This window comes from Brachyhypopomus gauderio, unplaced genomic scaffold (assembly GCF_052324685.1).
Source record: "Brachyhypopomus gauderio isolate BG-103 unplaced genomic scaffold, BGAUD_0.2 sc259, whole genome shotgun sequence".
Lineage (NCBI taxonomy): Eukaryota > Metazoa > Chordata > Actinopteri > Gymnotiformes > Hypopomidae > Brachyhypopomus > Brachyhypopomus gauderio.
In genome coordinates this window covers 61,966-75,659 of record NW_027507080.1, presented here as the reverse complement: position 1 = coordinate 75,659, position 13,694 = coordinate 61,966, and the positions used below count along the sequence as shown (strand labels likewise).

The window sequence follows — 13,694 nt, the reverse complement described above, 5'->3', positions numbered from 1 at the left end:
TTTTGTCACCTGGCTTATCCGGTGCAACTAAGCTACGCAGCAGACCGTATGTCTTACAACCCATTACACTGAGTAGAACAGGCACTTTCTTTGCACTCTCGATGCCATTTGCCTCCACAAAATGTTCAAATCTTTCAGTGTAAGTGGTCCATTGTTCCATATTTTCATCAAAAACCTCAATGTGGCCAATCGTAGCAGCCATGCTAATTGCTTTTTAATTTTCCCTTAAAAAAAAAAATAAAATTTTTTGAGGCAGGTCACTCACCCAGTCGGGTCCAAAAGCAATTCAAACACATCAATCAATCAATCAATCAAATTTTATTTATATAGCACTTTTTACAACAGTTGTTGTCACAAAGCAGCTTTACAAGTGCCGAGTCCTAGCCCCCAGTGAGCAAGCCAAGGGCGACAGTGGCAAGGAAAAACTCCCTAGTTTTTTTGCATGAGGAAGAAACCTTGAGAGGAACCAAGACTCAGGGGGGGAACCCATCCTCCTCTGGCCGACACCGGTCACCATGACAACAACAACAACAATTTAGACAGAAAGAAGAGAAAGAAAAGGAAAAATATGTAATAATGTCCATCATGATGTATGCATCCGGTTAGGCAGGAGGTGGCTGGCTCAGGATGGATCGCTGGTCTCCTCATCTCATTATTCCTCAAGCAGGCGGGCAGCCTTGTGGAGAAATGAAACAGGGAAAATTAGCTCTGTATGAGGACATATACAGGACACCTCGTCGCCAAATATGTTATGTCATTGTTCATTAAGATAACATATGGAAAAACATTATGCAAAGTCTACATTCAATAATGTGACTCACGCACGCATGGAGGTACATTGGAACTGTACGCTTTTATTGAAATGCTCACCTGAACTAACATAATGCTAGTGCCATCTACAGGATGACTAATGTAACAACAATGTAAGTTTAACCAATACATAACACTTTAATTATCCATCACAGCAAACGGCACGGAATTATCTATGTCCAAAGCCACACTGGCTCAAGGGTGTTAATTATTTTAAATAAAATACACACTGGCTATACGAAGTTCACCTCTGAACACAACTTTGCAGTATTACAGCAGTATTATGTCTAAATATCTAGTTAGGACAAAACTAGAGTGCTCAATGAACTAAGTTATAATCACTGTAACTCCCAAATATCATTCTTAGCATCTTTATGCGTGTGCAAATGAGGGGAGTTGGAATTTGGCACAACATGTTCGTTTGAAAAAAATTCTCCGTCATGCCTGCTGCTTGCATATGATAAATGAAAATGAGCACTTTCTTCTTTGATTTACAACTTTGTCCTACCACCTGATTAACTGTCTGTTCCACCCCTGACGGGTGAAGAAACATCTACAGAAAAGCCACATCTCATCATTATAAATCGCATGGTTCAAAGCGCGAGGGAATAAGTAGCGATTTTATAATCTGGAAAATACGGGTAGCAGTCCATTTTCAATATTTTCCAGCACCTTCAGCCTAATTAAGTTAAGCACGTAGTCATCTGTAACTGCACCAGCCTCAATTTGTACAATTAGACTGTTTATTTCCTCTTTTATTCTGTAGTGAAAAGACATTTCTGCTGCTTTCAAGTCCAACTACGAGCGATTGCTTCTGACTGGAGTCTAAGCCCCGCCCCCAAATTCAGGCGAGCGTTCCTATTGGACAGTGATTAGATTTCATTCTGGCACGAATACAGCGCTGAGACACAGTGGAATACAATGACGTTCAGTCGATTGCATTTCAAGGTAGCTTCTGGCACGAATTCAGCGTTTCTTTCTTTAAATACAAATCCACACACACTGGAGCTTTTACTTTTCATTGTGGCATGTTTTCATCACATCAGTGTTTAAATCAATCTCGTGATCATTACATTTAAAGGAGACATTTATGTCAGAAATACCGTATGGTGAAATGCAATACCTCTGTGCCGTGATTACATTTCGAGCTGTATTATATTCAATTCTGGCACAAATTCAGCGTTTTGGTTTTGAATGCAAATTCTTGTGTATTGTTTTTCAATAAAGAGATAAAGTGCATTGAAATGTTATGTAATAGTGCTTTTGCATTTCATTTTGGCACGTATTCTGCATGTTTGTATGGAAAAGCAATGCATTTTGTGGATTGCATTTCCATTTTTGCCTAGTAGGGATTACTTTTCAATTTGGCACTGAATCTTCTCCATACACCACTGTCAGTATTTCTTTAAAATTATTAAAAATCAATAAAGTTTTCTTAGTTGTATGTAAGGTGATGGCTGTAACACGTTTTAAAGCTGTGTTACAACCATCCCCACCCCTGTCAGCCAGTGTTTAACTAGCTGTATTAGCAAGGTGATTTGAAATGAACAGGGGAAAAATGCATCACAATTTACCGGAGAAACTACAGTTTTTTTATATAATATAATTCATATGGTTTTATCTGCAATAGTATACATACTAAAAAATATATAGTCTTGATTCAGAAATGTACTTTCTCACCTCAAAATCTGTTTTTTCTCTATGGAATCTGCATGTGTGTGTTTACAGCCTTGATATTCACCATGTGGGACCAGGGAGGAATTGGGTAAATACTGGAATGACCATATGACTCCAAACTTATAGGTGGAACTGATGGAGTTACAACTCTCCCCATGTTACAACCATACCCAGTCTCCCCTACAAAATATGCTGTTTTAATATTCTAACGACAAAGGACGTAATCCAGTCTGAATGTGTACGAAACGATCTGTGACAAAATGGAGAAATGAAAGCGTAGACAAGCATCTTAAAGCGCATAAACATTAAACTAAAGATCTTCAAGACCATTTCACTCCGTCCTCTCTCATAAGCTGTAATTGTGCTATTTAGATTACCGATGTAAGCTAAAGTGAGCGTGGTGTTGTTTTAAATCTGCCAGACATTCACAACTTTGAACTTCAGTCACTCCGGAAATGTAGACTTACTGACACGGAGAAGGTGACTGCGGACAAACAGCGGACAAACAGAACTGTTTATTGTCTTGAAGTTCCACCGGACTGTGATCTAGATAAATATTTTTCAGTAGTCCTACATATGGGCGTTCGATAATGTGATACTCTTATTGGGCGATATAAAATATTGCCATTAATCTCTTCTTAAAGTTGGGTTGGGAGCTGGGTCAAAATAGGTAAGCAAACTGTGATGACTTTCACCTTGATAGTTTAGCTCGAGTGTATTCCTCACCAAATTGCACAGTAGGGGGCGAGAACCCCCTACTGTTTTCAAACCTGTGAATTACAAAGACTAACCCAAAACAAATCGCACGTGTGCTTACATGGATGCAGCCACGAAGCTGCCAGGTTTGCTTCATGGAAAATTCATTTTTAAGAAGCTTCCTAATGGAGACATTGACAAGACTAAAGTTGTTTGCACCTTATGCAATGCGGAATTAGTTTATTGTAGGAGTTCAGTTCTACCAGTCTGAAGTACCATTTAAATGAATCAAAGTTTGTTTAAATGATCAGTAAATAAATTGTCCCCCCTACAGAACCTCGTGTATTATGAACTTAATAAAACCGAAATAATGACGTGTGTTTACCTTTATGAGAATAATCTCGGAGTAATATTACATAGCCGCGCGTAAACGTTTCATTCACTTAAATTGGCTAACGTTTACCAATATTAAAATCCATACGTGTCGCTTTAACATGTTTGTTGTTGTCAGTAAAACACGCAAATCATGCCGTTAGCTTTTTGGTTGCAATAGTCAAAATTATAATAAGGGAATACCCGCATAAATCTTTCTTTGTCAAAGCAGATTTCGTAATAAACTGCATCTTCTTGTGTTTCGGCTTCCGTAGTTTCAGGGATCTGTCGCTCGCTGGATTTTTTTGTGAACGCGTGCGCCCGCGAGCACAAGAAACATGAATTGGAGGAACTGAGTCGTTCACAACACCGTCTTCAGGAGGAAGAATACTAACTTTAAATTCATTTAATTAAGTAATTAACTCATCTCGTGATCAATGGGTATTTGTATGCATCAGAAACCAATATGATTTATGATTTATAGACTTTAGTCAACAAACGCATTGTCAACTGTATACCAAGAACATTTTATTGAGAATGTGATAGAGACAGTGATAGAGAGAACATTTACTGCACTGCCCATCCAACACAAGACTTTCAGTTGTTTTTGTAATACTCGCGTGACTCTGTAGATAAGAAAACAAACATGCACACATCGACATTAACCTAAACCGCTCATATAAGGAGTGATTTTTGTTTCAAAAGTTCTACAGAAGCAAAAGTAAATCTGCAGGCAAAATTCTTAGCATCAAGAGCAGAAAGTATATGTTATGAATGCAAAACAGAAAAAAATATATCAAAAGTATATATTTTTAATATAATTGGTTATTTGAAGCTTATTTTCGTTTGCATTTTGACAAGTTTTTGGTTCCATTGTTTTAGTTTTTTTGGATTTTCCCAGTAAGGTCTTTTGCTTCTGGAATCTCTCCTTGCTTCTGCTTCGTTTTTTGCTTTTGACTTTTGGAACACATTTCATGTGTGGGAGGGGCTTAGATGGAGGCGTTCCTCTGCAATCTCCATTGGTCACTGATTCCGGACTGACACAGAGCTCTGAAACCACCTCTGGGACCAAGCCACGCCCACCCCACCAGCTTCCCAGCTTTTTCAAACATGGTGGAACGCGTGGGTTCTGTTTCACAGCAGCATGTAAACTGAGTTTTACCATTAAAGTTTATAATTAATTGCTAAATGGTCTGTAGATATTGCAAATACTCATATTTCTTCCACACATCAGTGTTTTCTCTCCATCCAGTTCACTGAAATTTTAAAAAGCTCACGCTGGTGACGATTTAGCTGTTGCGCAATCAACAGTGGTGGACGAAGTACACCAACTATGTACTTGAGTAAAAGTACAGTTACCTTGCATTGAATATTACTCAAGTAAAAGTAAAAGTATTGACCTCAAATTTTTACTTGAGTAAAAGTACAAAAGTATCTGCCTTCAAAAATACTTAAGTATTAAAAGTAAAAGTAAAAACTTTATTTTCTTAGCGTAATATCAAAACCCCTAGGCCTACTCGACCAACAAGTGAACAATGAAACAGTGCCTTACATTTGCCTAGCAAACACAAAATACTCAAAACTATATTATATTTAAGTAAGACCAAGTGCTTTTGGAGCAACAAAAAAAAAGCATTCATTCAAGTTTCATTATTTTGTTTTTCATTTATTTCAGTTGTCAAAAAACTAATAATAACAAAACACCATCACAATAACACAACACTTATAAGTGTGTGTGTGTGTGTGTGTGTGTGTGTGTGTGTGTGTGTGTGTGTAAGGGTTGTAGGCATGTTTGGGTAAACTGAATATGTGGATGGATGGGCTGCATACAGTGTGTCACAGAAGTACACCCACCCCTTACATTTCTGCAGATTTGTAAGTTTATCTTTTTATGGGACAACATTAAAGTTAACAGCCATCATGCAACTTATATAACCGCTTCAATTAATTTTTTACAGAAATTTCACTAATACAGCCATGTTGTCCCATGAAAAGATAGACTTACAAATCTGCAAAAATGTGAGGGGTGTACTTACATGGCTACATAGAAATTGACCAAACTCAACTCAAAAACTTTCTGTTCCTCTTCAGTAAGAGCTGGTTTTCAAAATTTTTTGCATCTAGCCGTGCTCGCCTAGGACTGAAAATGAGCCCTGCTGTACTGAACAGGCGCTCACACGCTGCTGATGCAGGCAAGGCCGTGTTAAGCTTCAAAGACAGCTTGCATACAGCAGGGTACGACTTCAGTACATCCTTGTGGTCAATCTTTGAGGCAAGGTAACCCTCCAATTGCTTCACACCTTCTTGACCAGCAGACTTCTTGAAGCTAGCAAAGAAGTCCTCATCATCCGATTCACTGGAACCATTAGCTGGGGACAGGTGGGCAGAGTCTTCTTCCAGATGGCCCTTGATGTAATCCATGCCTGAAATAGACATGTCAATAAATAATTAGATTATTAATTTGTGTGCGTGTGTGTGCGTGCGTGTGTGCGTGCATGAGACTAGTTAACATTACTCCTTTTCTGGCATAAAAAAGGATAATTAAATGTTGACTTGCCTCGTTGTATGAGGTCTTCGTCACACGTCCACGATGTCTTAAACTTTGGGACAAGGATGGCAGCAGCAATGAATTCAGGTTCCACAAGCATGTCTGCAAAGCGGTGCTGCAGGCCCTCTTGAACGGCATCCACCAATGGCTTGCAGTATCTGCTAGTGATGCGGATTTTGTTGAGCTTTGTGATGAGGAGCGTCAAAGTAGGCAGGAGCCATCCCATCTGAACATTACTTTCTCCTTGAAGAATGTTGAGGGCTTTGCTCATTGGTCCCATGGTTCTGGCATACTCCTCCAGAAAGGCTATTTCAACTGAGCTCAACCTAAAAGACAACGACAAAACATCAATTAATGGGGTCACATGTTTAACTGTGTGTGTGTGTGTGTGTGTGTGTGTGTCTCAAAGTACTGGGCTGTATGCATGAGTTACAACATTTAGGCCCATCATAGAATCATAGATTATCTCCATGCAATGTTGGGATTGATACATACTCCAAATTTAACCATTTCATTTCATTCATGAGCAGGCTGGACCGCTCTACAAATGAGCCTAATGCTCAGAAGCTTATTCGTCTATGATCAGGGGAACACTGGTATGAGTGCATATCAGCCTTCCTTTAAAAATATATGTCTATTATACTGTAATGTTATGTATAGATGTAGTATGTGATGTCTTTCTTGTGGGCTTCAAATCTGTAATAATGTTTATAATAGGGATGCACCGAAAATTCGGCCACCGAAAATTTTCGGCCGAAATGGCTTAAATTAGCATTTTCGGTTTTCGGCCGAAATACTTTCATCACCGAAACAACACAGCCGAAACAATGTGTTGTGATGACGCAAGCAAAAATCGCCTGCACGTGTTTATTTGGATAAAGCTAGCAAAAAAGTTTTCCAGTGATGGCGCCAAGGAAAAGGACATTACACCAAAAATTATGGAACTCGTTGCCTTAGACGATCAGCCGTTCTCTGTCGTAGGGATTTCGTAGGCTAATAGAGAACATTGAGCCCCGTTATGTTTTGCTGAGCAGACGACATTTCTCAGAAGCGTGTTTACCTGAGCTATTTAATGTTGTTGCAACTCACGTCACGTTTTTATGAAAGAATTTATATTTATCTTTCAGGTCAGTCAGTTATAATTAAATTTAACTCTTCTCCTCTCAGATAAAAACGGTCTGGAAGCGAGTTAAATTTAATCAGTGGTCGGCCATTGTCAGCGTTATCACCTTTAACGGCCCACCACTAATTTTATTTTATAATATGCATTACTGTAATGTCAGTGCTAAATACATATTTTCAAATCAAATTTTGTAGTTGATTTATTCTTTGAATAGCAATGCTTTGATTTTAGTGAGGTTAGCCATAAATCCAATGTTACTAATAATTGGCATAATGTATTTCGGTGTTTCGGTTTTCGGCTTTCGGCCTTGGTTTTCTCATTTTCGGTTTTCGGTTTCGGCTAAGAATTTTCATTTCGGTGCATCCCTAGTAATAACTTTACTGGTGTAGCACAATTCTTACAGATTATGAAGAATTTCACAAACAAAAATACATTTGAATCAGAGAAAGCATGCAGAATGTCCAAAAATAGTACTTACATGGGCAACTTGAGTGCAGTGAATAGGGTCCTCAGAGCTCCCTCTCCCTGATCTTTCACAATGCGCAGGATTCTCTCGACTGCAAGAAGCAATGAATTCCACCTTGTTGCATTGGGACGAATTAGCTGAATTTTGCACACATCTTCCACCATCTCTGCAGCAGTTGTAGCTCGTCCGCACTTATTCCACAGTGCATAACATTTTGAAAATGTTGATCTTGACAGCCGTTTGTACGAATCATTTGAAGTTGCCTTTTCGGCATCCACTGTGGAGACCAGATTTAGCAGGTGGCAGGCGCATCTGTGATGTTTTGGGAGCTGAAATTGCAGGCCGTCATCTTCATTTAAGATGGCTGTGGCGTCGACAAAATCCACTTCACCTTCCAAATGTTGGTCTTCATCACCCATCTCCTCCCCATCATCTTCAGACTCATCTGAAACAGTGGCATTGTTGTTTTCATCCTGTTCTCCATACATTCGGAATGCCTTCAAAAAATTTGAACCATTATCTGTCGTTGTTCTGACAATTTTGTGTTGTATGCCAAATTCAGAGTGGATCTCATTTAGTGAACTTCCCAGGACATCAAAAGTGTGTGAGCCTTTCAGTTGTCTGCATGCAAGTGCAACAGAGCATCTCTCCAGGGTACTGGGGTCCAGCCAGTGGGCAGTCACTCCTAAAAAACCCCTTCGCCTTGTGCTCCAACAGTCTGTTGTTGTAGCAATGACACTGACTGTGGACATTGCTTCTTTGATGTTCCTCTTCATGTCAAGTGCGGCGTCATCAATCCTTCTTCGCAACGTTGTTCTTGACATTAGAGGGGCATTGGGCTGAAGATCTTTCAGAAGCTCCTGAAAGGATGGCTGGTCCACCACGCTGAAGGGCTGGAGACTCTGAATCACGAAATTCATCACAGCTTGGTCCACACTTTTTCGATTAGCTACTGTTTCAACTAATTTCAGTTGCTTTGTAGGCCTAGATGATGAAGCATCTTCTGTTTTGGCTTTTCTCTTCCGTGGGGCTGTCATGGACAGGTATCTGGGTAATTGACTTGCATGTTTTCTCTGAGGAAAAAAAAAAAGAATGATAAGAACCACACGACAGTCATTTCCAAACTTTATCCATATTAATAATTCACACTAGGAAGGTAGACAAGTAGACAAACCATTTAATATGAAAACAAAATTCACCACCAAACAGAACAATAATTTCGAACCGGTCACTTCAGTCCTAGCTTGGGGGACTTTTTCTGAGGTTATACGTTGTCTACCACATGGCGGGACAGGGAAGCTAGAAGCTCTAGCACCTAGAACTAGAACTGTGTGCAGCCCAACCAACTGAACTCATAATATTAAACTTGGCCGAATAAGTAATATAATTAATATAATCGTAATTTTAATAATAATAATTTTTATATTCTATTTTATTTTTGCTTGCCTTCGCCTCCCTCATAGGAATGAATTGCGATGTTCGCTTCGCTTGGCCAAAATCGCGTGTCCCCCCGGCTTTAACGTTTGATGTTGGAGTCTCCTGTGTTAAACTGCTTAGCATCTCCACAGATTGCAATTTGGGTACTAGCCAGTGACGGTATACGGTCTCTGGTACTAGCACACTGCTTTGGATAAAAGCATCTATTAAATGTAGTGTATTTCTATGTGATATAATTAACCGGGGTATATAAACCACCCTGTTGGTAGTACTCATCTAATGGCGAACTTACCTCGATGTGTTTTTTCAAATTTGATGGCGAATTGTTGAATGATGACAGCGAAGTGTTTTTTGGAAGGCATAGGAGACACTTGAAGGAATATGAATTATTTTTTTCTTCTATGAATTCAAATAATTCGGCTAAATAAGGCCAGGGGTGTTGGGGAAAGTCATCCGCTGCAGCCATGTCCGATCTACGTACAAATTAACGTACAAATCTGAGCGCTGATTGGTTATAGTCTGTGACACGGTACACATTAACCTTTCGGTATTTTATTAAGCGTTGATTTAAAAATAGAAAAGGAACGAGATGTTTGTGTAAATGTAACGAAGTGAAAAGTAAAAATTTTCGCTTTGAAATGTAGTGAAGTATAAGTATAAAGTCTTACCAAATAAAAGTACTTGAGTAAAGTACAGATACATGGAAATGTTACTTAAGTACAGTAACGAATTACATTTACTTCGTTACTGTCCACCACTGGCAATCAAGGGGCAGACACAAATGTGAAACAGAGCTACAATCTCATTAGGGTTTATTTCATATTCTACATTGACTGAGGACACGCAAGTGGAACGCGAACGACGAGGCATGATGAACAGAGAACGCACACTTACACTCTAAGGCAGCGGAAATGACAAGGACACAAAACTAGAACAATCAAGAGTACAACTAATGGTTACATACACTGACAGGAACAAACACACGGGAAGCAAGTACCGACACATGAACATGAAGACCATCTGAACATACATGCACTGTCAATAGGCTAACGACAAGAACACGTAACCAAGCATAAGCACAGTGAACCTACACAGGCCAGACATGGACTACAGACAGAGCAAGAACTACGCAAACGACAATGACATTAAACCATAACTCTTACAAACCCGTAACAAACCACGTTTGAGAACACAGACACCAAACATGAACTGAAAACCTAAAACACTACGAACCTGAAAATGGAACAGAGACTTTAACCATACATAAACACTAAGCTAATCACAACTATGAAAGACAGATAAGGCTTGAATACCGTGCACATCCAACTCGGAGCTAAAGAAACGACAATGATCCCTGAAGGTATAGTTTGGACATGGGATACTAGAAAGGGGGCGGGGCCAGACGTGACCGCTAAATATTAACCGTCATGCTTAATGTAGTTATTATACAGTGTACATTTGTAATATCTACAGAACATTTAGCAATTAATTATAACCTTTGTATAAACTTTAATGGTAAAACTCAGTTTACATGCTGCTGTGAAACAGAACCACCGCGTTCCGCCACGTTTGAAAACGCTGGGAAGCTGGTGGGGTGGGCGTGGCTTGGTCCCAGAGGCGGTTTCAGAGCTCTGTGTCAGTCCAGAATCAGTGACCAATGGAGATTGCAGAGGAACGCCTTCGTCTAAGCCCCTCCCACACGTGAAATGTGTTCCAAAAGTCAAAAGCAAAAAACGAAGCAGAAGCAAAGAGAGATTCCAGAAGCAAAAGACCTTACTGGGAAAATCCAAAAAAACTAAAACAATGGAACAAAAAACTTGTCAAAATGCAAACGAAAATAAGTTTCAAATAACCAATTATATTTAAAAAATATACTTTTGATATATTTTTTTCTGTTTTGCATTCATAACATATACTTTCTGGTCTTGATGCTAAGAATTTTGCCTGCAGATTTACTTTTGCTTCTGTAAAACTTTTGAAACAAAAATCACTCCATACTCATACGTTTAACATGTAAACAAACAAGGCTAACATTACCATTTCATCTTAGCGAACACCGCAACGTGGCTTGTACAATATTATTAACTAAATGCAACAATTAACTGTATGTGACAAAAACAAAGACATACACAGCAATGAAAAATACATTAAACTTTGGAGACATTTGTTTTACTTACGACCATCTTGTCCGGCAAGCAAATGACTTGCAAACAACTGTCGGAATACAATATCCTGCCACAAGTCGTACCGCAAAAACCTCCAAATCTGAATATGACCAATAACAACGGATTTAAGAGAAGGCTGAATATGACCAATAACAACGGATTTAAGAGAAGACTGAATATGACCAATAACAACGGATTTAAGAGAAGACTGAATATGATCAATAACAACGGATTTAAGAGAAACCCATTTGGAGTTAAGGTCGACCTGTTTGGAGTTTAGTCCTCCTATTTGGAACTGCGGTCAAGCCAGCCCTCACTTCAAAAATTTGGTCAAGCCAGCCCCCAGAAAATTTGCGAAGTTGCGCGTATACAATAGATTACGGTAATGGGTGATGCGGCCTGTGATTCCACATTTAAAGGTAAATGGTGTACAGAATGAGTAAAAAAAAAACAAAAAACAATAAATAAACAAGTGAATCAGTTATTTCAGAACTAATAAATCATGAATAAAACTGTATTTCATTTATGATGAAATAGTCTGGTATACGCGCAACTTCGCAAATTTTCCGGGGGCTGGCTTGACCAAGATTTTTGAAGTGGGGGCTGGCTTGACCGCAGTTATTTGGAGCTGATCCAGCCTGCAGGAGTACTTGACTGCCGCTGCCTTCATTTGCTTCAAGTCTCGGTTGTTTAGTAGTACGATCAGATGCTTTTTTTGTTAAAAAAGGAAAGCAAGTTTGACTGTCTTTTCGACATATTGATCGCTTTTATTTTGACAAATTGGCGGCTTTGTCTGATAACACAAAATATGTCCCATCAACCATTTCTATTTTTTATTGTAATAAATAATTATATTTTTTTATTAATGACCCACATAAATTGTACAACTGATTTGCAATTTATTTGTGTTGTTTTATTATATTTTTGTGTATAATAATAAAAATGCCCATTTGGACTAGGGCCGTGTGAGGGGTGGGCGGATGCTTTATGGGGGAGACGTGGAAAGGCATCGCTAAAAGGGAGAGCTCTTATGTGATTTAGGAAGCCTGAATGTGAATCTTGTGTTTAAAAAATGTCTTTTATAGATTTATTAGTTCAATTAATTGGTTCAACGCAGACAGATTTCTTCATAACTTATAATTGTTAGGCTTGAAAGTTACCGGATCGAGGCAGACAGTTCCCGCACCCTTCAAAATGAAAGAGTTCCCGTTCCCGGATCATGTTCCGACAGGATCTGTCTCAAATTAAACCCTGCAGTTTATCAAAACACTACAAACAGGTAAAACAGGTAAAGGTGAGATGGGTGAGGCCAGATGGGACAAGACTAAACCGAAAGTAAGCAAGAAGAATGTTACCAGCAGCAACCTTATCAGACTGACATACGACGGTGAGTATTAACACGGAGAAATATTATAAATGTTACATTATGTACAAAATATATTGTTTTAATGTTTTAACGATAAAGGGGCATAAACCAGTTTGAATATACGAAAAAGGTCTGTGAGTCTTAATGCAAGATGACAAAATGTCCGAATTGAAAACAGACGACAGAGCACATTCTAAAGTGGGTAGAGGTTAAATAGGGTCACCAAACGTCTGTATTTAACGTCCATAACAAATTATTGAAAGAAACATTAATAATTACACAGGTCAACAGCATTTTTGGGGCCAAAGATATTTCAACGAATTTAGGGTGACTTTGGGGTGCTGATTCTGAATATGTCATCAGTTTTTCCAGATTGGCTCAAGTTTTTGAGATTTTTCGTGAAATGTGTAAAAAAAAAGACGTAATTTGCTACACGCGCATTAACTTTATTTTATTTTATTTTATTTAAAATAGGCCAAATACACTTTTTTTATGAAGTCTGTTATGTTTCTTCTATGTTTTTGCAGTGTATATTCACCACAAATGTAACAGAATGTGTCTGGATCGTTAAGACAACTTCTTCTTGATGAGTTCATGCTTTTCACTGGAAAACAGACAACAACATAAAGTTAGTGCAAAAATCAAGCTATGAACAAACTTTTAGAACACTAATTAACAAAAAACTATATTGAGAACTGCTCAGTTCAAGTACTAATCCCAAGAAATTAATGAGATGATGCGTCGAATTTACCAAAAAATCTCAAAAACTTGAGCCAATCTGGCAAAACTGATAGCATATTCAGAATCAGCACCCCAAAAATACCCCAAATTCATTAAAATATTTTGGACACCAGTAATTTTTTTTTTTGTTTACCTGTGTTATTAGTGCTAAGGGGTCTACACAATTAATACTCTTTAAGAATTACTTATTATCTATCCTGTATGTTTTTGCACAGTCTTTCTTCTCCTAACCTGTTCTTTCTTTAGATCAGTCCAGTCCTGATCAGTTCATTTCAGGTCTCTCCACATTTCAT

At 38.5% G+C, this 13,694-nt stretch overlaps 2 protein-coding genes and 1 long non-coding RNA gene across 6 annotated transcripts in view; 1 reads left to right on the top strand and 2 right to left on the bottom strand.

Annotated features, from left to right (window-relative positions):
• Positions 1 to 356: 356 nt before the first annotated feature.
• On the bottom strand, positions 357 to 11,605 carry LOC143504323 (uncharacterized). Its single transcript, XR_013127535.1, has 3 exons — positions 11,560 to 11,605; positions 11,307 to 11,394; positions 357 to 676 (listed from the first exon to the last, which is right to left on the bottom strand). It is a non-coding gene; the product is annotated as an uncharacterized LOC143504323 (long non-coding RNA).
• On the bottom strand, positions 5,617 to 8,703 carry LOC143504315 (zinc finger BED domain-containing protein 4-like). The gene is made up of 3 exons (XM_076995844.1): positions 7,705 to 8,703; positions 6,113 to 6,429; positions 5,617 to 5,978 (listed from the first exon to the last, which is right to left on the bottom strand). Exons 1-3 carry the CDS (start codon positions 8,610 to 8,612, stop codon positions 5,617 to 5,619), a joined length of 1,587 nt encoding a protein of 528 aa, XP_076851959.1. The 5' UTR covers positions 8,613 to 8,703.
• Positions 11,606 to 12,473: 868 nt separating the features above from the next.
• LOC143504319 (NACHT, LRR and PYD domains-containing protein 3-like) overlaps positions 12,474 to 13,694 on the top strand; it is a 37,861-nt gene continuing 36,640 nt past the window's right edge. For 2 of the 4 annotated variants that reach the window (XM_076995855.1, XM_076995856.1), the window contains exon 1: positions 12,942 to 13,288. The gene's annotated coding sequence lies outside the window, so the exon portion shown is untranslated. Of the gene's footprint in view, positions 12,682 to 12,941; positions 13,289 to 13,694 lie in introns of those variants that run through there. The other 2 variants (XM_076995854.1, XM_076995853.1) reach the window with 2 other exon arrangements.